Source organism: Capricornis sumatraensis, chromosome 5 (assembly GCF_032405125.1).
Source record: "Capricornis sumatraensis isolate serow.1 chromosome 5, serow.2, whole genome shotgun sequence".
Lineage (NCBI taxonomy): Eukaryota > Metazoa > Chordata > Mammalia > Artiodactyla > Bovidae > Capricornis > Capricornis sumatraensis.
This window is the reverse complement of record NC_091073.1, coordinates 66,910,966-66,935,861: the sequence shown is the minus strand read 5'-3', so window position 1 is coordinate 66,935,861 and position 24,896 is coordinate 66,910,966. Positions and strand designations below refer to the sequence as shown.

The 24,896-nt window shown below is 36.7% G+C and overlaps 1 protein-coding gene across 2 annotated transcripts in view; it reads right to left on the bottom strand.

Annotated features, from left to right (window-relative positions):
• Positions 1-24,896, bottom strand: part of DPY19L1 (dpy-19 like C-mannosyltransferase 1) — a 95,231-nt gene that overhangs the window by 4,607 nt on the left and 65,728 nt on the right. For both annotated transcript variants that reach the window (XM_068973431.1, XM_068973432.1), the window contains exons 14-21: positions 19,666-19,767; positions 15,880-15,951; positions 14,480-14,529; positions 10,206-10,230; positions 9,249-9,368; positions 8,392-8,566; positions 7,548-7,647; positions 6,045-6,170 (exon numbers count right to left, since the gene is read on the bottom strand). In XM_068973431.1, the coding sequence (XP_068829532.1) occupies positions 6,045-6,170; positions 7,548-7,647; positions 8,392-8,566; positions 9,249-9,368; positions 10,206-10,230; positions 14,480-14,529; positions 15,880-15,951; positions 19,666-19,767 (770 nt within the window). The remainder of the gene's footprint in view (positions 1-6,044; positions 6,171-7,547; positions 7,648-8,391; positions 8,567-9,248; positions 9,369-10,205; positions 10,231-14,479; positions 14,530-15,879; positions 15,952-19,665; positions 19,768-24,896) is intronic.

Below are 24,896 nucleotides of genomic sequence, written 5' to 3'. Positions count from 1 at the left end.
GAGACAGCCTGTTCTTGGAAGATTTGAAGCCAGGTATTGACTTGTCTTCTCTAGCTATGGAAGTCCTAGATGGCATCTTCTTCCAATAGAAGGCTGTTTCATCATTGAAAATCTGTTGCTCAGTGTAGCCACCTTCAATAATGATTTCAGCTACACCCAGATAATTTGCTGCAGCTTCTACATCAGCACTTGCTGCTTCACCTTGTACCCTGATATTATGGAGATGACTTTCTTCCTTAAACCTCATGAACCAACCTCTGCTAGTTTCAGACTTTACCACTGTGGCTTCCTCACCTTCTCAGCCTTTACAAAACTAAAGAGAGTTATGGCCTTGCTCTAAATTTGTCTTTGGCTTAAGGGGATGTTGTGGCTGGTTTGATCTTTCATCCAGACCACTAAAGCTTTCTCCATATTAGCAATAAGGCTGTTTCACTTTCTTATAATTCATGTATTAACTGGCATAGCACTTTCTTTCAAGAACAATTCCTTTGTATTCACTATGTGGCTAACTGTTTGGCACAAGAGGCCTAGTTTTTGACCCATCTTGGCCTTTGATATGCCTTCCTTACTAAATTTAGTCATTTATAACTTTTGTTTCAAAGTGAGAGACATGCAACTCTTCCTTTCACTTGAACACTTAAAAGCCACTGAAAAACTATTAATTGGCTTATGTTTCACAGAATAGGGAGGCCCAAGGAGAAGGAGAGAGATGGGGAACAGCTGGCTGGTGGAACAGTCAGGACACACACAGCATTCACCTTTGCCAACTTACATGGGTACAGTACAAGGTGCCCCAAAACAATTACAATAGTAACAGCAAAGATCACTGGTCACAGATCACCATGATAAATATAAAAATGAAAAAAGTTGAAATATTTTGAGAATTATCAAAATGTGACATGAAAGAGATGGGAATACCAGACCACCTGACCTGCCTCTTGAGAAATCTGTATGCAGGCCAGGAAGCAACAGTTAGAACTGGACATGGAACAACAGACTGGTTCCAAATAGGAAAAGGAGTATGTCAAGTCTGTATATTGTCACCCTGCTTATTTAACTTATATGCAGAATATATCATGAGAAACGCTGAGCTGGAGGAAGCACAAGCTGGAATCAAGATTGCTGGGAGAAATATCAATAACCTCAGATATGCAGATGACACCACCCTTATGGCAGAAAGTGAAGAGGAACTAAAAAGCCTCTTGATGAAGTGAAAGAGGAGAGTGAAAAAGTTGGCTTAAAGCTCAACATTCAGAAAATGAAGATCATGGCATCTGGTCCCATCACTTCATGGCAAATAGATGGGGAAACAATGGCTGACTTTATTTTGGGGGGCTCCAAAATCACTGCGGATGGTGATTGCAGCCATGAAATTAAAAGACGCTTACTCCTTGGAAGGAAAGTTATGACCAACCTAGACAGGATACTAAAAAGCAGAGACATTACTTTGTCAACAAAGGTCCATCTAGTCAAGGCTATGGTTTTTCCAATAGTCATGTATGGATGTGAGAGGTGGACTGTAAAGAAAGCTGAGCGCCAAAGAATTGATGCTTTTGAACTGTGGTGTTGGAGAAGACTCTTGAGAGTCCCTTGGATTGCAAGGAGATCCAACCAGTCTATCCTAAAGAAGATCAGTCCTGGGTGTTCGTTGGAAGGACTGATGTTGAAGCTGAAACTCCAATACTCTGGCCACCTGATGCAAAGAGCTGACTCATCTGAAAAGACCCTTATGCTGGGAAAGATTGAGGGCAGGCAGAGAAGGGGATGAGATGGTTGGATGGCATCACTGACTCAATGGACATGAGTTTGAGTAGACTCTGGAAGTTGGTGATGGACAGGGAGGCCTGGCGTGCTGCAGTCCATGCCGTTGCAAAGAGTCGGACACGACTGAGCGACTAAACTGAACTGAACTGACATGGAGACACAAGGTGACCCTTTATTATTTACCAAATCCATTCTTACCTCCACTAAACAGTAACTGATATATTATTTTCAAATCTATTATATTACCGGTTTTATAATCACCAATGTATTAATAATAACTGATTCAGGAAAGTGTAAGAAGTGGATGAGTGGATTCAAGAACTACCTGGTGAAAGGCTTTGATTATAAAGGACATTTACTTGTCTCCTTAAAATGGAGAGAGCTGGGGACATTCTTTAATCAAGTTATCAAACTTACCATCACCAATAACAGAACAAAGTGACAGGTATCTCCAAAAGTGACATAATGGAAAGTACACAACACCATCTATACAGTGTTCTTGTCAAATTTTGCCAGACTGAATCTAATAATGTGGAATAAGTTAGACAAATTCAAATGTGGGACATTCTTGCAAGACAACTGGCCTGGACTCTTTCAAATAAAATTTTCCATTTTTAAAATGTTAAAACACAGAAAAACCAAGGAAAAATTATAGAGATATGACAACAGCTTGTGTTTTGTCATAGTTGCTTCACTTTTCTCTATAAGAGAAAATACCATTTCCAACAAGTCCCTTTAATTCCCAATGGCAGCCCCATGACCCTGCTCTTTACCACGAGGCAAGCACTAGACAGGAATGCACATGCTTTCTCCTTTTCAATAACATCTTTAATTTAAAGGGAACCTTCACTCAAAAGGTGTCAAAATACGAACCTATCAAAATAAACAAGTAGGCACTGTCACCGTCAATGCCCTTCCTCAGAGGTGCTTCTGTAAACAATCCAGCATGCATTCTGCTTGACCTTTTTTATTCATGTTCAGACATACAAGCACACAAAAACATAGGCACCGACATTTATATTCACAGGTGCTCCTGGGTTGCTCTTACAAAACTGAGATTAACCTGGGACTCCTCACTTAGCAATAGAAAGTGGTCACTGTCCCATTTCATAAAGACCTACCTCATTCTTTTTCATAGGTGTAGTACTTTTATGTATTATTTAATCACTCTTTTATGGATAGATATCTTGTTTTTCATTTTTGTCATTATAAAACAATGCTGATATAAATAATTTTGTGCCTTTATCTTTCTATAAGCTAAGTTTTTAGAAGCAGTGCTATCACCATGTCAAAACGCTATTCAATTTTCACTATGCGTCTATCAAATTATCTTCCAAAAAGGTGTTACCAGTGAGTGTTCCCACAAAAGAGTGTTCAGTGCACGCTTTTCTTCACACCCTCGCTGATATGAGATTCTATTAACCTATGAAGATATGACTGGGCTTGGGTTTTCTATCTTTTAATTTCCTCACACATACCAAGGCCAAACTGTTATTATACTGCAGGCCAATGATAGTAGAGAATGAAACACACATGAAGCACCAGCTACTGAGTTCAACTGCTTTCAGGAAAAGAAGAGGGCAAAGAGCCGCCTTTGTGAGCTCTCAGTATAACATCCTTTAGTCCTTATCTGAGTTTTCTAAAGTTTCCTGAGGCCAGTCAGCTATGTATTTAAAACAGCATTAGTGAAAATCTCAATAATTTTCTTCTGAATCAATGTATTTTAATTTTATGTCAACTCTATTATGGGAATTAATGAGAAAGAGCAGAGAACTGAGAATAAAAAAGGAGCTAATTAAAAACTGAATCTGTAACTTGTATTTGAGTATATTTTCCTACTTATATTTGAACACAGGGTATCAAGTATTTCAAGAATAATCAAGCACACAATTAAGCCACTCTGTGAAGGAGAACACATATATATAGTGCCCACCATGGCAGATATTAGTTTAAGCTCCACATGGATTAGTTCCTCTTCCGTTTCTTCTCCTATACTAGTTCCCCATTTGCTCCCCCTGTTCGGGCATATTTTTCTTTTCCAACCACATACAACTGTCTTAGGCTGGCATGACAGAATTGGAGAGTGAGGGCCAAGGCAGTAAGGTAGGTTCCAACTCTGGTTGACAGCTCTGGCCAGAAACTCAGTTCTTCCTACTGTGAAAGTAAGAGTACTGAGTATTAGTCCTTCCCTTCCCTCTTCTGAGCCCTCCATTTGCTTCTCTGTTAGCACAGAGAGCTCAGCTGTGTTTTGTTTCAAGCTTTGAGCAGAGTGCACCTGCCTAAGATTTCCTGAGACTTACAATCCTGTAGAAGATGGAGAGTATCGTTACTGAGAGGTAAACCAGGTGAGAGGAAGCTACTTCCTCTCTTTCCACTCCTGCTGCCCTGAACACAACAAGGGCAATCAGTGCACCAGGGGAAACCCAGCACAAACCTCCACCCCACTCAACTCTCAGTCTTGTCCCTGGAGGTGAGCTCCAAATGAAGATGATCAGAAGCCAGTTAATTCACTGCTACTTTGTGCAGTGTGCAAGGTTTATTGCCATACTTCCTAAATCTGTCTTTTGATCCTTTCTTGTGTACAAAAACCAGTGCTCTGCCCATCAGAACATGAGACTACAGCAATTATGCAACTCCAAGGAGCTCCATCAACATCTAAGAATAAAGGACGCTAGCCTCTGCAATTGTCACATATTCAAATATGCGTGGGTCTAGGGGACAATGAAGACTCTTGAATCAAGGTTCATCATTGGCTAGGGGAAGAGAACTCACAAAACAATTTTTATGTTCCAGTAACCTACAGGTGTTTCAAGTCAGCATCACTGAACTGGAGAGTCAGAAGGCAAACCCTGAGACAGTAAAGATCCCAATGCTGGCAGAAATCCCTGCCAAGAAACTTGAGTCCTTATGACTGCAAGCATCAGGCCAACATTCATTCATTACAATGTCATCATCAAGTTGTTATGAGAGATGCTTACAACTTTTTGTCCTAAGTTTATACAACAAAGTTAAAGGCTATGTATATAAGTTTCAAATATATCCCTATGTTCATAAAGACATGGAGCATTTTCTCAATTATGACTCAATAACATTTTCTGTAGATCTTGATTAAATTCCAGTCACTTGGGACATATTCACTGGAAAATCATTCAACAATAAACAATTATTAGAGTTTCTTTGTGGGCAACACTTGACAGATACTGCCTCAGAACTATTTTTACTCCTGAGTCAATATTTAATCATTTTATCTTAACACCTTCATGTATCACTGAAATACATGGTGAATGAGATTGATTAAGGCACAGATATAGCAATCTCCTGAAGATTTCTGCTTACTTAAAGAGCAATGAAAATTTTTTTTAAATAATAGTTTTCCATAAAATATCCTTGATTTCTGATAAAAACTACTTTCTATATTCCTTAAGGGATGATGCTTCAGTATTTTAATAACAAGCTATCATCTGCTATCGAATCACCTAAGTGCAACAGTTCTAAACAGTCTACTTTAGAATTTACATTTGCTTTTAAAATCTTACCAACTCTTACTGCTCTAATCTGCTTAGTGAACTTCTCTGTGGAAATGGAAAAAATTTAAAATATAAACCCAAGAGAATAGGGGTTGCTGTAATGTTAATCATTTTCCCACTCAAATAAGATATAAACAGTAAGATAGAAGTTTCACTCTAAGTCAGAAGTTCCCCAACCTTTTTGGCACCAGGGACCAGTTTCATGGAAGATAACTGTTCTACAGAAGCGGGGCAGAGGAGGGTTTCAGGATGATTTAAGTGCATTACACTTATTGTGCACTTTATTTCTACTACAAAGCTCCAACTCAGATCATCAGGCATTAGACCCAGAGGTTGGGGGTCCCTGCTCTAAGGTGATGCTGGGAGAGGGTCCCCTCTATTCCAGGATAAATGCTGCAGAGATGTTGCATGGACAAAGCTGCTGCACTTCATTACAGTGAGACTCTCCATTACTTGGTTTCAACTCTGCAAGTCTTTTGAAAGAAAATACACCCAACTTTGAATTAGAGTTTTTCAAAAAAAAATCAAAGGCAAATATGAACAATTTGGGAAATTATCAATAAGTGCACATGCAAATCATTATAAGTTAAATAGATATTTATAATGATTTGAAAAGAAAAAAAACTCCAAATATTTATCAGAAAGGTTTTTCGGCTTATACTTTGCTAAATATACAACTAGTAAAGCACTTGCCATGAGACTGAATTAACTTTAATGTCTTATGAATACAAAGTACTGTTGCTGAGTACTCACTTGGATCTTCTTATACACCACGATTCTTCCAGAATGTAGTAATTCACTTGTAACTTTACCAATTCTCGCTTCACTTCTTCAGCTGATTTTCGACTATACATCGAATATACTATTTTTGTTCTGGCTCTTTAAAGAAAAATAATTGGGCAGAAGATTTTCAAGATCAAAAGAATGCAATCAACCTATTTGGACAGAAGTACTGAATGGAACTAGAAGACTCTATAGAAAAATCAGGTCAAGAGAACATTCTTCACAAGAGTTCCTGGCTCAGGGGCATTGGGGAGGTCAACCAGAAAAGGCACACTAGCACAAGAGTCCTGAGAGAAAAAGTTCAGTTTAATGAATCCTTTCATCTCCAAACTTAGTCTTTTGGTTTGTTTGATTGCTTGTTTTAAATTTTCCATCACTCTATCACTGATAAGAGTATGAGCTACACAAAGACAACTAAAGGACTACTTTAAAGGTGTGTTGTTAACTTTAAAGGTACGACAGTCCTAACTTCGATAACCAACAATTAGTATTAAATGGCTCTCCATTTTATTCATAATTAAAACAAAAAAATTAAATTTATTCAACACAATTGCTCCAGAAATTAGTTTGCTAAAACTGATTTTTTTTAATGAAAAAGCTTTTTATTTATAAAAGGTAGGTCCCACTGTTACACAAAATAATATATTAATAAGATACACCAATCACTTAGGAAATGACTAGCTGACGAACCTAGAAATTAAAATGAAAGTTTAATCTTTTTCCTTTTCAGACAGAACACGGGCTTCCCTGGTGGCTCAGACAGTAAAGAATCTGCCTGCAATGTTGGGAGACCCAGGTTCGATCCCTGGGTTGGGAAGAACCCCTGGAGAAGGAAATGGCAACGCACTTCAATATTCTTGCCTGGAGAATTCCATGGACAGAGGAGCCTAGTAGGCTACAGTCCATGGGGTCACAAAGAGTTGGACATGACTGAGCACTAAACATTTTCAAAGAGAATACAACATTCTAACTTATGAAAAAATAGTAGAAACAAAAAACATGATCATTCCAGTAGGGCTATATTGGTGAAAATTAGAGAATAAAAAATAAAACCTTTCCTTGAATTAGATTCCATTTCAACTGACTCCTCAGAATTCAACAAAAAATATCCTATGAGAAAACCTTAATGAAAACTATAGGCTAATGAATTTTCTGGAGGAACTTAAAGGTGATGATAACTAATAAGGACCTGGGTGTTTTGGAACCCTGTATAACACAGACACTGTGTGATTTCTTTATGCTGCTAAGTAGAGAAGAGAATCCCAAAGACTGCAGCTTTCTCGTCCTATGGGGTCTTAACAGTTTGTACTGAACTTAACCATGTTATCTCAGTATTCTTTTGTCCCCAGCCTCTATATACTCCAGTTTACCATATCCTTTTTGAAACACTTCTTGTTATGCTGCTGGTTCCCTCACTCATTTTCTATTTGTATGAAAAACTTGTTCTCAACAATGTGCTAATCGTGTACTAACCTTAAACCCGCATCTTCATAATGTGGATGATTCACAATGGGCCGAAGTGCGGAGAGTTTAACACTTGCCATTGTGGGCATGGCACCTGCAAACACTGCGTCTGCAAAGCAGGAACAGAGGTCTTAGGAAGACACCTGGGGGATATGACAAGCAGTCTCCCTCTGGTCAACTCAGTTACTTCCCAGGTAAAAAATCTGAGGCCTGAATCGTGACATAAAGATTCAGTAACAGAACCAGAATGAATTGGGTAGCTGATAAAATGGAGGTCAGCAACCAAGTCTGGATAAAATATTTTCCTTGTAAGACAAAGCCTCATCACTGAAGATTTCTGTTTCTTTCGGTTGTTTGTTTTTAGTATCTTTTCCTGATTCTAAGAAGAAGTAACACATTGACTAGAGAAGTTTTACGGCACCAAGGAATTCTGGAAGATGATTTTAATATTCAGTCACTTGATATTCAATGACAACAAAAAGTTCCCTTTGGATACATGAATCAAGTATCATATTCCTTGAGCTTATTTCAAGAAGGAATGTGAAGGAATGAGATTAAGAATTTATCAGGAAAATAAGCATACCATAAATCATTTTAAACTGTGCCATGCAAAACTTTGGAAACATTTTTTTAAAATTAGAATTTATGGAAAACAGAAATAAATTATTAAGAAAGTACAACATTTATTTTGCAAATTTCATAAGCAAGATTAACATTTCTCTCTTTCTGGATAATCGAGAAACCAGGTTTCTTAGAAAGATTAAAACCATTGGAAGTAACGTGAGTTGAGGATTGTGCAGTTGTATATAAAACCATAGGGAAAACCACAGCTAAATAATAAGACTTTTTTTACCTGGTTTAGTACTATATTTAATCCATTCTATAAGTTCTTCTTGTGGCAAATTGCTGAATTCCCCTACAATATTCCACTGGGTTTGTAAATTTGCAGAACCTTGTATTGACATTGCTGCTAACACAGCAAAAACAACAGCACCAGGATGCACTTTGCAAAAGAGCCATCCGAATAGCTGAAATCAAATTAAGAACACACTGACAATGGTTAGTACAAAGCAGCCTGCATCCTGAAATAAGCAAAAGTTCTTCCCAGAGAAGAATATAGTCTCTGCTAGCATCCCAGATACAGGACTAATAATTCGAAGGAAAAGTTCCAGAAACAATAACCTGAGGGGTCAAAAGAATTCTACCATTAGCTTTATATAGGTGGGACATGATTTAAGAAATTCTTCTCAATTTGCTCTCTCTACTTCCAGATTCCAGGAAGGTCAGGCCTACCTAAATAATCTGCCTAACTCAGTGCAAAATAAAAACATGGGTTTGTTGTCTGACAATTTTTAAGAAGTTCAAAGCAGTGAGATAGCAATGCATCAATCTAGGTGCACAGTCCTTCTGAGTGTGGGCCCCTGTGGGATCACTGCTTTCTGTCAATATCTACATAGTTACCATTCATGAATTTAGCCTGCACTGAATGAGTGTTTGTTGTATCCCTTAGACCGTTTTAGAAGTTAAAAGGATAAATAATCTGCTTTGGCCATTAACCTTTGGAAAGATTATAACAAAACCATGATGAACTTTAATTATAACAATTTAAAGAACTTTGGGCAATTTAATATTATTTTAGAGCCACTTAATAACAAAGGCTGGGGTAAAATGATCATAGCAGCTATAATACCAACATAACAATCATCTCACCTGTCTTGAGCAGATCAAGGAAGCCATAACGCACATGTGTGGTGTCAAGAAGAGTTTTAGTCTCATAATTAAAACACCAAGGACTGTATATGCTAGCAGTTGCAATGCGTGATAAACCAGCTGAAAGACAGAGAACATATTTTTTACTCCTAATATTCATGAAGTTAATATATTGTTAAACTGAAAAAGAGTAAAAAATTAGAAAAGAGTACTTTTTGTTAGAAACAATATTTTGATTTCTGAAATAAACAAGTCTTAAAATTCACTTTCAAACTTCTCCATTATATTAGAGGGCTAAAATTATAAAATCCTTAAGGCAAGTGGACCTATAATTCCACTCAGAATCAAGCCTAGGGTTATAAAGCCAACACTTCTGAACCAGGTAGAAATATGAAATACAGTGTCATCACCTATAGTCACCACGCCATTGCTAAGAAGAGGATCCTAAAAGTCTTCATCACAAGAAAAAAATTTTGAGTAACTATGTATGGTAACAATTTTAACTAGACTTACTGTGGTGATCAATCCACAAAGTATGTAAATTCAAATCATTATGTTGTACATTTGAAACTAGCATTATATGTCAATTATACCTCACTTAAAAATCACCAGGAAATGGGAACAACAACCAGTCACATCTCTGAGGCCTCTGCGCAAGGTGAGCAGAGAGGAAAATGATCTCCAATCATATGAAAGATACTCTGCAAAAGTGCCTAAATGGACCCCAGCAGTGAACTGCTATTACCTTGATGATGATCAAAACAGACCAAGTGAGTTTCCTAGCTACCTACTTTAACAAATGAATGGTCATGTTTGCAGTATTCTCATAAAAACACATACAGGCCTATTTTGAAGATGATTAGTGACTTACCAAAAGTGAGAAAATGAACTAGAAAGAAAGTCCAAATATATACAAACATTAAAACAAACCACATTTTGGTGATATTAAGTCTTTACCTCTCCATGATCAAACTGGTGTTTTCTGAAATGGAAAAAGAAACACTACCATTGAATCACCATTGAAGCACTTCAATCATGTGCATTTTTACCTGACAAATATGAGTTTTACAACTTCTATAATATTCCCTCAGAACACATACGTGTAAACCAAAAGAACTAAAAGTTATAAACCAAACTGGTGCTACAGTCTTAAAACAGCTTATTTTGCACATCCTACATATCTGACTACACGGGTATTTTTAGGCCAACAAGACTTGCTGGCCGCCATGTATCACATACCTCATGAGTAACAGCCTGAAAAAGGAGAGAGTGGAAAGAAACTCTGAAGCCCTTGCAGTCCCAGAGCCCTACTTCCTGTCCCCAGCAGTCCCTCAGCTCCCACATAAACTATAAATGCCACAGAGACAATGTAGGAAGCCACATGCAAGACTTTTTTACAGCAGCAGTTTTGAAACAAAAAATAGCCACAAAATGCCACCTTTAGTTTTGTTTGATGGTTTTAATTTCCTAAGAAAGGATACATCTTTATAGGCCCATCCTCCCCGCAGCTCACTCTGGTCCCCTTCCCAGCACCCCAACCCTGTGTTGAGTCTCATCACAGCACTGAGAGCAAATTTCAAAAACGGGAATCCAGATATGCCATTCTTTACTTAAGACTTTCTAGTTCATTGTGGGTTTGGGTTTCTTTTTTTTTTTTTGGTAATTACACATAGTCTTCTTTAGATGGTCCCCATCTTTCACCCTTAAAATTCACCTTCTACTGTGTTCCCTCTTAACTAACTGTGCTCCATCACACTAGATTCATTTTACGCCTTAAAACATCAGACAGCTCCTTTGACACCCTCCCATATTCAGTGCCTCCCACCTTGATCACGCACACTCCATTTCCCTGTTTTATCTTCTCATAGAAAATAAAATGTTCAATTATAGGTTTACTTGAGTATCCTCTGAATTCCCCTACTGAGATGAACACTTCAGGAGGACAGGGTACAAATCCATCCATCCACTCAATTCCACTGAACACTGAAGACACAGCAGTAAATAAGATTGGGGGCGGGGAAAAACTGTGCCCCAGAGTTTACATATAAGTTGAAGGAGACAGACAGAAAGCAAATAAGCAGCCATTACATGGCAATAAATACCATGCAGAAAAAAGGAAACCAGGGAAAAGATGCAGGGCGTACTGCGTGTCCAGGGTGGTATATATTAATCTGTGTGGTCACCAACTGAGTGAACTCTGAGCAGAGCCTTGAGGACCCGAGAACTGGAGCCTGAGGATCCCCAGTGGAAGAGCACTTCAGGCAGAGAACAGACATGACAAAGCCTCATGGTAGCCGGCTCCTTGGCAGGCTGACAGTAAAGACAGCATGATTAGGGAAGAGGGAGCCAGGAGGAAAATGAGCTGAAGAAGATCCCGCAGAAGTGTGCTGACAGGGAAGCACATTCAGAGGCTCAGTACTGCGTTCACAGAATCTGAGATTCTCACCAGACACCCAAACAGAGATGACAAACAGTGAGTCTATCTATAAATCTTAAGTTCAAGGGAGAAGTCTGAATCAGAGATACAAATATACAACTTGATAACACATGCCTTCTCTATCCTAAACACTGAAATATTTCAAGACCTAAACAATGCTCAGCAAATACAGTTCAATCTCTTTTTTTTTTTTGAATGAATGAACAAATGATTCAATTAACCCCTAATCTAGGTAATCTGGGTTACATAAAATCTGATTGGACGATCTGGTTTCAAAAATACTGATGCACTAGCAAAGAGTAAACATATTAGGCAAATGAAGGAAGTGAATGGGTCCTCCTTTATTCTTCTTTCATTCCAAGTATAAATTATCCATTACCATTTATTAACCACCTAGAATGTTAATATGACCATTAACATTACATTAACTCTGATCTTACAACTATTTATTATCCCAACTGACAGCTAAGGAAAGCAAGTCACAGGGCTAGTAAGCAGCAAAGCCAGGTCTATATATTGACTGGTTTCAGAATCAATATATTTTCTACTTCATAATGCTATCTTTATCCTCCTTTAACCCCTAAATCCCTGAATAAAGGAGACCCTGGTACTCACATCTTGAGAATTAAAATGTGTATCCTACCCCTCCCCTTTTTATATTTGCATATGACTTCGGTACTTAATGCAAAACAAAATGTCAATGTGCCTTTCTCCTTTCCAAAAAGCTCTGATCCTACCTAGATTGAGAGCCCCATGAAGCTCAGTGTTTTTCTATAATTATTTCTATAGTTGAGTTATTATTGAAAAGACTCTCTTGCTTCTGTGAAAAGTTCCACCTTTCTCTTCTGGATGCATATTATAGTTATAACCTTTAGCCCTTTTCTGAGCTCTTAAAAAATTTTCATCTCTATCAAAGATAAATTTTGGCTTTATGTACTAGAAGCTTTTTCCTTTTCCCCAGCCCTCAAAGGTGTCAGGTAGAAGCAAGGGTACAGTTACAATAAATTGCTTCTAAATGAGAACAAGGATTGTCTCAAGAGTACGTGCAATAGTTTATCACTGGGTAGAGGTTAAAGAACAATATATAAGGCTGTGTGTTATAAAAGAAAATATATAGACACACAAATTCAACAATCTCTACTGCCCCCAAAATAATTCCACAAAAGAATGAAACTAGAATTAAAACTTCCTTTACTCCATCCTCTAATCCCATCCCCTACTAATAATTATAAGTTTTATCTTTCCACATCCCTATGTACAAATAAACATATAAAATCTTCATATTTAAAATAAAAGTATAATCATCCTTTATATGTTTTATAATTTTTAATTCAAGGATGTATGATGAAATATCTCTATAAGGAATTCTACTTTCTGACTGGGTCATAATTAAACCAATACTACTGAATACTTTGGTTGTTTTCATTTTCACATTATACACACCACCACAATGGGCATCTCTATACCATCACCTCTGCATTTCTATGAGAGTTTCTAGGGGACATACTTGCACCAGTGAAACTGCTGGGTTAAAGGACAGGCCCACCATATGTTTTGCTTTATTGCCAAACTGCCTTACCACCCTTGCAAGCACTGGGTATTAATTTTTACAAACCTGTCAAGTAAAAAGGTTTCCACATTATCATGGGACTGAGCACTTTTTCATGTATCTATTTACTCATGCACAAGCCTTTATCACTCAACTACTGTTCTTTCCTCATATGCCAGGCACTGCATATAAACTGTTGAATTGAACAGAAATGGCCATCTCCCCTTTCAGGAGATATAGGCAACAACCCAGCAGTTTGTAAACACATGGTGATAAATGCTGAGAGAAAGAAAAGGGGTGTGATGGTGGAGAATAACAAGCAAGGAGACAAGGGATCTACTCAGAAATGACTGGCAGAGAAGGCTTCTTATAGGAGGTGACATTTAGGCAAGGATTAGAGAACTGAGTCATGCCAAGACAGGCTGTGGGAAGCAGGGGGCACAATCACGGGCTTAGGGTACAACCACTGCAAGGGCAGGAAACCAATTTTCATGGTCAAAGAGCACAAAAGAGATTAGTGGGACAGGAGTGTAGTGGGATAGGGAAAATGGGAACGTGTTTTCTCAACTGCCTGTGTGTACCTTTCACTCATTTTTCAAATGGGTTTTTAGCATTTTTCTTGTTAATGTATAGAAGTTCTTTATGTGTGATGGTCATTATTACCTTGTTATGATCTGCAAATATTTCCCCCAAGTTGTATTTGCTTTAAATAACGCTTATGGTATTTTACCAAAGAATTTATCTGATCAGCCATATCAACCTTTCCTTCTAGCTTATCGGTTTTATGCCATTCTTAACAAGGCCTCTAACCCTAACATTATAATAAACTCTTGGTTTATTTGGGAGTTTCATTTTTCTCTATATTTAAATCTTTGATCTATCTGGAATTTATGTAAAAAGTGAGGTATGAGCCCACTTTTACATTTCCCTCTTCTCTGCCAAAAGGCTGTCCATTGACTCTAAAACCATCAACAGAGTAATTTGCTTTACCTGCCAAACTGAAGCACAAAGCTGTGTCCTCCAAGTAGAAATAAGTGTAGGGCTACTGTCAGAGCATACTGGATGGGACTTAGAGACAAGTAAGTGATGTGCTTAGCTCTGCTCAGAGAGGGAATAAGGAGAAAAGCAGAGAAGGGGGATGGCAACAACTGAAACATCAGTTCACATTAACTATAAAATTAATACACTGTAAATACCTACTTAGTAAACTGGAGGAAGTAACAAAGGCATTAATGCCATATTTACCTTATATGTGTCTGTTGTTTAGTTAAGACAACCCACATGTCACTCACAACCTGCAAATAGATTTTTAAACACTTTATAACAGCTGTACTGGGAAAAAAAATTCAAGTAACATATGTTCTAGACTTTCAAACTTTTACTTACTCTAAAATACAGAAGTATGGAGATAAGAAGTAACTCAGAAATAGTAATTATGACAACAAAATCTTACATTTGTATAATCCTATCTATAACCAACCCTGTTCAGATAGGTTTTATTACCATGTTATAGAGGAGCAACAGGCTCAGAAGGATTAAATGGTCTTCCTGAAGGTGGACAACAACTAAGAAGGGTCTTGAAACCTGACCTTTCAGCTTCTAATTCACCTTTAGTGGATTCCACCATGTTCCAGTTTTTGGAAGTGCCTCTACTTAACTATACACATACAGGAATGATAACTATGATGCCCAAAGAGGAGGGTAAAGGGGCCATCTGATTCTCACTCTTCCCTTGCTTTTTAATGGAGATGATGTGAGGCCAGTAACAACCTCTCCGACCTTCCAATTTTGCATTTGCCAAAACGGTAATAATAGTATCTGTACCCTAGAATGTTATTGAAGAACCAATTGAAATAAGGTATGTGAAATATTTAGAGTGATTATAAATATATGATGTGAATAATAATTATAACACAGAATATTCCACAAATACATGACATTGTACTAACACGGAAATAATAGCTCTGAATTAGAAAACCTTTAGGGTCTATGATTTATTTTTCAATCACAGACTAATCCCAAGTCATTCACTTAAAACATTTGTAGTTATAAAGTTCACTAACTCTTGAGAAGGTAAAAGAATATTATATCACTCTTTGCTAAAGATTGGAATTTCCTTGGCCTGATTTATATCTGGACTTAAGATTTCATTATCAAAGCTAAGTTGGGAGTCTATTTCTTTGGGTTTAGTAATACATTGTTAATATTCTATTTTTCCTTTTGATTAATAATAAACTCTATCCAGAATTTAATGAATACTGCACAAATGACTTAGAGAGGCATATGTTAAATATTTTAATAAAAAATTACATAAAAGTTAAAAGTGAGTCAGTTAATAGTTTACATAAACAGAAACAATTGTATGTGGGTCAATATGATCTCTCTGATCCTATCTTTCAAAATACGTGACTATCAAAATGTAAGTGTCCTTTTCTTAGGTTTACTTTATGTTGGTAACTAGCACAATATTTTTTAAGATTTATAAATATTCATCAAAGGCTATTAGTAAGAAAATAATGTGTTTCAATAAATCTATATAAGTATTGTGTTAGATTAACATGTAGCCTTGTATATGTAACTACTATGAAGAAATAAGAACATGTTTTATTATGAGAAAGTCCTCATAAGGTAAAGGATAGACTTACCTTTCTAATGATTACAATAAACACAACAAGAACAACTGGAAGCAATAATGTCTTTGTATACCTCAAGGGAGTCTGAAATTCAAAGAAGTGTTTCGTTAGAGAAAAATGTTATTCCAAATGAAACTGCAAAGCATGAACCAAGTGAATTTTAAAACATGTTAAGAAACTTGTGCATTCACCAATCTACCCACTGATTCCCTTCATAAAAATGAAGATACATTTCCATAGAAATGAACTTCCCCAAAATGCTGAGTTGGAAACACTAACAGATACAGTTCCCAAACACTTGTAGTGTAAAGCGCAACTAGAAACATTACTATTCACTTGTGCACAGTACTGTTCTAACTAGAAAGCCCAATATTCAACGAGGGTCAGCAGAATGGCAGGAGCTTTACTGTGCATTTTATCTCGAATAAAAATCACAAGCATGATGTCCACATACAAACACACACACACAATAATGATCAACGTTTATAAAAGGAGTAAAAACATTTTTACATTTTCTTCAGTAATAGGTAAAAAACTAAAAAAGAAAAAAAAACAACTTTTTTTTAACTAAAAAAGCCCTACACATTGCAATCCTATACACCTCTCAATAATTTCAGATTACAGTCTCCAACAATTCTCAGCCTGAAATTTCTAAATTGCAATCGATTTGCTCATTATCAACACATTCCCTCACAAAAGTTTTATCATTACATGAAATTATGCATGCTTTCCTCAATATGTTTATAAACAGAAGGCTGGATTCAACCATATTAAAAATACTGGTACATTTTAATTCTACAAAACATAAGGTAAGTAGCATTTCCTGATTTCCCTCTCCTTAGTCCAATTTTCTCTCTTTCTATCTGTATTAGACAAGCAATTTTTATGATTTATAATAACTATTTTATTATTTCAAAAATTAGACATTTGCTAATAATAACTAACAATAAATATAAGAAAAGTAGTAAGATTGATGTTTTCTTTAAAAAAGAAGTATTTAAAAAATCATGTTAAAAATACTAAACAAAGTTTAACAGAGCTCAAACAATTTTAACATTATATTCCAAGAGTTTATTAGCATGAAGTATGTCAGAAAGAGAAAAACAAATATCATATATTAATGCACATATGTGCAATCTAGAAAAATAGTACCTATGAACCCATTTGTAGGGCAGAAATAGAGATGGAGATGTACAGAACAGACATGTGGACACAGGGGTGTGAGGAAGGGGGAGCGGGGTGAGTTGGGAGATTAGGATTGACATACATACACTGCTACGTATAAAACAGATAGCTAGTGGGGAACCTGCTTGAAGGGAGCTCAGCTCAGTGCTCTGTGGTGATCTAGAGGGGGGGATTGTCGGTGGGGGGCGGTCTTAGAGGGAGGGGATATACATATACATACAGGTGATTCACTTTGTTGCAGAGCAGAAACCAACACAATGTTGTAAAGCAATAATACCTCAATTTAAAAAAAAAAAAAGAACAAATGCAAAGGAAAAAAACCACAGTGAGAGATGTGTGCACATGCTTGTTCTATTAGAATTATAACTTCTTTTACTTTAATATTTCTCATAATTATTGATTTTATTCTAAGCATAAAAGTTACATACGCTCATTGTGAACACTAGAAAACGGAGAAAAAATAAAGGAGACAATGAATTTCACATTTTAATCAGTTATCAGCATTTCCTCCCTGATGGATTGTATATGTTCACGTCCTTCGCCCATTTCTGCATAGGTGGGTAGGGGAACAGTGTGGGGCTGTACTTTTGGTGCTGAGAAAGAGTGAGGGTCCTTGATAAATTTTTATTGATTTGAACACTCTCCTAAACTAATTAATCTCTAGTTTCATTGATTTTATTTATCACAAGAATCATCCCAGTTAGTCATTCGATTTTAATTTTTATAATTTAATGTACAAAACTGTACATATAACAGTTTTAAGTAATATGCAGACAAATCTATTAATCATTCTCATATGCATTTTGTACTAATATGATGCTCATTAAAATATGAAGTTAAGAAATGTTTCTCAAATTAATTTTTCAAGCTTCATTTATATTTAACACATCAACTGAAATGAAGTTTGGCATATGATACAAAGCTTTAATCTGATTTCCCACCCCAATTCAATTTTTCAAATAATATTCATGAAAAAATGCATCTTTTATCATTTACCTGTGCTGCTCTCTGCTCTCTTCATTTCATACCAAGTACACACACAAAAACATAGTTAAGTACATACACATGGGGTCTATCCAGCATTGCCTATTTTTGGCCATAACGTTCCTGTTTTGATGTCTTTGTACTTTAAATACTGTTGCTTTCCATTTTCATATCTAAAAGGCAAAGATTTCCCTCACTGGTTTTTACTATCTTTCAATAGTACAATTCAATTAAAATATGACTACTAAAGAAAATTTAGAAAACACAAATTACAAAATAAAGTTAATCACTAATTACCTCTTCACCAAAAAAAAAGAAAAGAAAACCAGTGTTAAAATTTTGCTGACACTTTATGTGTGCTAATCATAGCTCAGTAAGATCACAGCATGTTGCTTACCCTATTATACATCTTAAGTGTCTTTCCATACCAGTATGATATTGCGTTAAATTGTTCCCTCTTCCCACCATGCACCAGATGCCCTCTCTCTGAGCCTGCACTGTGCTCTGTCTCTACAGCACAGTCCCTGTGAAGATACCTATGGAGATGAAGAATGGGAGGCTGGACACGGCTTTGCCATTTTCTTCAAATTGGCTGAAGCCACGCTGTGCCTTAGTAAACTATTTCTCCTGTTACATAACTGATGATTCATACTCTCAAGGCTATGTAGTGGCGTGTTTATTTTCAACAATGTTAAAGGATTTACACTGAGCCCTAATTTCTCTGTTGATGCCTATACTTCCTTTACCATCTCCTTGAAGGAGTCTTGATCTGCTATAGGCATGCATTTTAATGTTTTGCGAGATACTTTTCCCTATTTTCTTTCAGCAGGCTCAACATTATCATTATCAGCCATTATGTGTCAAAACCACTTGCCAGAACACAGGAAATGAAGACGATAAGTCACTGGAGTAAAGAGTCATCTGCCATGTGGCACAGTCTCTTCCAACAGGTCTGCAATTCAATGGCCGAACCAGTGGGGATCAGGGAAAATGAATGTGTCAGCAGAGGACTGTTGGCCAGTTCCGTACACACACACACACACACACACACACACACACACACACACACACACACAGAGCTTTGAAGAAAGTCTCAGAGATAATTAAATAGCCTCATAAATCAGGGCCACGTGGGTGGTGCGTGTGTAAGTAACATTGCAGACTTCTGTCTGACAATCCACTAAACTACTCTCAGATTTCCTTCTAAACACACGAATACAGTTTTAGAAAGACAAATGTTGTTGGAATGAAAAACCTGTATTCAATGATATTTCAAATCAATGAAATTATTCAAACAAACAATCACAAAGCAAGTGGAAACTGAAAAGCTTGAGTTTTACTGAATCAATGCTATCCTTGAAAGAAAGCAACTTGAAGTGCTTCTGTGTTTACTCATCCTAAAAACTATTGCTAGACTGAATGTATGTTTCTAAATTATCAAAATGAGAAGAGATCATATATTTCATGAGGCTGTGCTAACGTAAACAGGAACATCTTGGTTTAAGCTGCAAGGTTTTCCTTTTCCTTCAAACTGAGATAAGAGCACAGAGGTAAGAATCTGAATAACAGGAGCACCTTTTATGAAAAATGAACAGACCAAAACCTAGAAAAGGATAAATTCCATCTTACCTCCTTCTCCATAAAGTCAAACTCTGCTGCACATGTATACAGTAAAGTGTCAAAATCCTTGTAACTGAAGAATTTTGATGTTAATAAGTTGCCAATATGAGCCTAGTAAGGAGTAAAGGGAGGCACCATTAGATTAGGCCGTACATTGCTATAACTCATTTCAATCTTAACAGTACCTAAAAACAGCTTCCAATGCATTGTAGAACTTGTTGTTCTAACACACGGCTGGTTTTGGACCCTCCAATTTCACAGTCTCTGTTCTTTGGCTAACAAGTGATAGCTCCAACAACACCCTGCCTTCCACGCACCATCAACAACATTCCACAGGCTTTTACCCTTGGGTTTTCCCTGCTCAAGGTGTTAAACCTTGTGAAATACACTACAAGGTATCCACTGGGCTTGGTAACACACACAGGCATCCATCAATCACAAAGCGACATCATGTTTTGGAGTAAAGAAAAACAAACATAATTCAGAATTTTTGAAAGGCAGACTGAAAAGACTTTTTGAAAGCAGCAGACAATGGGCAGACCTTGGAATAAAACACACCTTTTGACTGACAGTCAGCATCTGTGTCTTCTTCACATATCACCAAGTTCACACTTACATCACCTCACTTACTTCCCACAACGAGCCACGAGAGGAAGCTGGAATTATTTTCATTTAACAAATGAGAAAACATTTGCCTACGTTTCAATTAATTATTGTCTAAAAGAGCAAGAACTGTAGGAAAGGGGGTAAATTATATCCAAAGCAAATCATGACTAAAATGATAAACGATACATAAACGAAGTGTGTGTGTGGGGGGGGTGTGGTCAGGGAGTGAATAGGAACTCAATGGCGATGGGATATCCTGAAGAATCTCAAATGCCGTGTCTTGTGGGAAAGAAATGTATGCTAATAAGTTTAAGAAACCAATAGAGAGAATACCTTGGCCTAAAATTGCATATGCAAACCACCAATCCAAGGAAAGGGAAAAGAATCTAAAAGGAAAGCAAATGCTTGGAAAATCTCAAAAACAGGAAAGAAAGAAGTCACAAAATAATGATAACTGCCATAAATGTAAAGACTTTAAGTTCACTAATTAAAGACAGATGCTCAATTTGAGTTAAGGGAAAAAATTCAGTATCATGTTGTCTACAAAAGATATGCTTAAAAGTTTGCAGAAAGGCTAAAAGCAGAAAAAGAGAACAAGATATACCAGATACAATAAACCACAGAAACTTGCATTAGCAAATGTAACGTCTCACAAAACCAAATTCAAACAAAAACACATGAAGACAACAAATGACATTATATGCTCATAAAACGAACAAAGGAAGATTATACATATCATAAACATCTTTTCAGTGAATGGTATAGATTCAAAGTGTATAAAAGCACAATTGAAAAAGTCTCTAGGAAGAAAAAATAAGTTCACAGTATTTGCTGGATATGTGAATTTCTACAATGCAAATTATATTTTTCTAATCACAAATGCAGCAGAACTGGAAAACAATAACTAAGAAAGACTTTAAAAGTCCTTTCAGCTAGATACTGAATAACATAAAAATTATCTTTGGGTTAAAAAAAATCACAAAATAGTTCACTTGTAAGATGCAAAAGAGGTACTACTTATAGGGAAATTTATAGATTTGAAATGTGTTTATCATAATATAAGAGAAGTGAAAACAAAAGAGCCAAGCACTTTCCCTCAAGCATCAGAAAAAGGTTCAGAGCAATCCCAAAGAAATAAGAATAAAGGAAATGAGGATGACAGATTTAGTTACAAAGAAAAATACAATAAAATCAAAGAGGAGTTTTTAATAAGTGGTACTTTGGAAATATTAATATAATAAATAGAAAGTAGAAAACATAGAAAAAAATAAAAGCACCTCTTTATAGATTAATATAACATTGATTCTAAATCCAAAGAAGGAAAGTTAAAGAACATAAAAGACAATTTCACATGTAAGTAAAAAATTTCAATAAGAATTTTTTCACTAACTGAATCCTATAATAATTTTTTAAAAACATGACCAATTTGATGACATATATGAAATGTGTTTCTACTAAAGATATAAACTACCAGTAACTTCCTAAAGAAAGTGGATTTGTAGTAGAAAATCTTCCCATGAACAAAACTTCAGATCCTGAGGGCTTCATGGTCAAATTCTAACAAACATTTAAGGAAGAAATAATATCAATTCTATATAAATTATCACTGAGAATAGGAGATTGAACATTTTCCAATAATTTTAGCAAGCACAGCATTACCTTGAAACTAAAACCAGGCAAAAACATTATAAGAAAATAAAACTACAGATTAATGTTCTTAAAAATCAACAAAAGTCCTTAAAAACATTAGTTAACCAAATCCAGCAATATTTAGAAAAACTAATACATTGTAAACAAGTAAGGTTATCTGAGAAACACAATGTCGGATCAACACTCAAAAATCAATGAATGTGGGGACTTGCAGATACAGCCAAGGACAACGTTAGTAAATACCCTTCTCCACCAACAACTATGAAATTGGACAAAACTGTCAAAAATAATATTAGGTTCAAGAAAATGATCAAAAGGAAAACAAATGTAGAAAATTCATTTATTTTAAAAAAAGGAAGAAAAAATGACCTCTGTGTGGAAATAGTGGGAGTTTGGGGCACTGTTGCTTTGGCCACTGGTATAGTGGCTACATTGTGTTCAACTCTTGTGAGCCCATGCTGTGGACTGTAACCTGCCAGGCTCCTCTGTCCATGGGCTCTTCCAGGCAAGAATACTGGAGTGGGTTGTCATTTCCTTCTCCAGGGAATCTTCCTGATCCAGGAATCAAACCCAAGTCTCCTGCATTGATAGGCAGTCTCCAGCCATGCAGGCAGATTCTTTACCACTAAGCCACCAGGAACCCCCACTTTGGCCACATCGCCACTGCTTCCCTGAGCTCAGTCAGCCCAGTGGTGGTAACTGGAGGGGGCTGACCATGGAAGAACATCTGAGGGAGCTGACTTGTTTGGGGGCCAGAAAGCAAAAAAATCTGTGCACTGTCAGGAAAAGCAGCAAAGGGTTACAGTATCACTTTGGTGAACAGCAGATTTACAGACTAGCTAGAAATGTTAGAGATTCTACAGAAGAGACAATCCATGAGGGGTAGATAAGTTCTCCCATCCCTGATGAATGGAAAGCTGTCCACAGAGGCTGAGGGATCTAAGAGAGCCCAAGCTCTCTACACATCAATGACCGTCTGGGAGGTGGTATGCACATTCACACAGGATCCAAGCAGGTGGGTGGGCACAGCAGAAAGGTAAAGAAAGAGACAAACTTAACATTCAGATGAGAGTCAACAGAGCAGGTCTGAAGGGTATCCTTTGAAAAACCTGCTTGCAAGGTGGACCCCTGGCTGACATCAAGGAACCTGGATTCTCTAAGGACCCCACCACCCTAAACGATACCAGTGGCTTATACTGAACACCTACATTGCTTCTGGGAGTTTGGAATTTTGATATGTGTGAGGCAAGAGGGTGCCTGTGTTATCAGTCCCCAACAAAAAGCTTGGGGCACCAAGTGCTAAACTTCCCTGTTGGACAACATCGGTTTTTACCAAGGATGAGAAATCCAGGATAGGCCAATAAATGCCTCCTTGGATTCCTAAAGGACAGGAAAGCATGTGTCTTATTGTCTTAACAGAAAAAAAACCCAATGCTTTTTAACAGCTATATGGCTTTGCCATTCTCTTTCCTCTGACCAATGTCAAAATTAAGAATTTATGAGCTGATTTTCCTGATCAGTGTTACATATTTCCAGAAATACCAATGCTGCAACTAAATTATTTCTGATTTAGACATAACTTTTTATATTTTTTTTACCATGGTTCAACACCAGGCTGTTGACAGAAATGACAACAGTCACTTTAACCTGAATTAACAGTTTAACTGGATTGTCTTCCCCCGGTGAGTAGTCAGATTCCATAAACCTAGGATCTGAGCTATTTCCCATTTCTTCCTGCTCATTCTCTGTGTCCTGGCTGACTTAATCACCTTTTAGCACTCATCTTCACAGCTGACTTCTAGGAGCCTTCCTTGACTCCTCCTGTGTATTTGTGCAGCCCTCTGTACCTATTTTATTTTTTTTAATGAAGTTTAAAAAATACATTTTGCAGTTTTAAATTTTTTATTTATTTATTTTTGGCCATGTCACACAGCATGCAGGATCTTTAGTTCTCCAACCAGGGACTGAACCCATGCCCGCTGTAGTGAAAGCTCGGCGTCTGGACTACCACAGAGGTTCCACTCTTTTTATCACGGCTTCTACTACACTGTTTTATAGTTGCTAGAAACTGTCCCTATATCCCACTAGACTGTGTCTTACTCAGTTTCGTATCTCTAGGATGCATTTGACTGCCAGGCCCAGAGCAAGTACACTGAATAACTGAATAAATGCATTTTAGGCTATGCTTTTAAACTTTTAAAATATCTTTCCACAGGTTGTAGACTACCCCTTTAATAGTCCAGTGGTTCTCAATCTTTTTTAAGCAAACAATTCTCTTGTTCATATGAAAACGTGTATAGATGTCCACTATGTAACAGATTAAAGCTAGAATATCCTGGATGAAGAGAATCAACAAGGAGACTGGGAAGTAGACGGACCTCACCAAAGAGCCTGTGAAGTCCCAGAACTTCACGAAACTCAGTTTCAAAACCACAACTTAAATCTATTACAGGAAGAAGAAAGAGATTCAATTAAAATAAATTACAGAAAAAAAAAGTGTGGTTTATGTTACTCTTTCCACGTTGGTTAATGTCCTCTTTTAAGTAATGTACTCACCAAAATATCAAAATAAGCAAAATTACACATAGGGTGAATCTTTTGAATTATAAAACAGACTTCTTCTCATTTTATTATCTCTCCTACCCAAATACCAAAGAAAGTAAAACCAATAACAAAAATAAAAACGTCTCTTGCAAGACTAACTTGGATTAAATCATCTATAAAAGCTTATAAATAAACCTTTCATAAGCAGTGACCAGAAAACTGGAAAAAAACAAAAGGAATGAGTCTATAATACAATTTATTATTTACGAGGCTCTGAAGGTGGGTGGTGTCTTTGTCTGTTGCCAAAGGGGATTATAAAGAAACCAGAGGAAAATAACTGCATAGGTCTTAACATTTAAGCTTAAGTCTCTAGGGCTTTCTTTAAAATTTTAAAACCTTTGTGATATAGAAAGACCAATAAAATAAGAGACTGTGTCAAA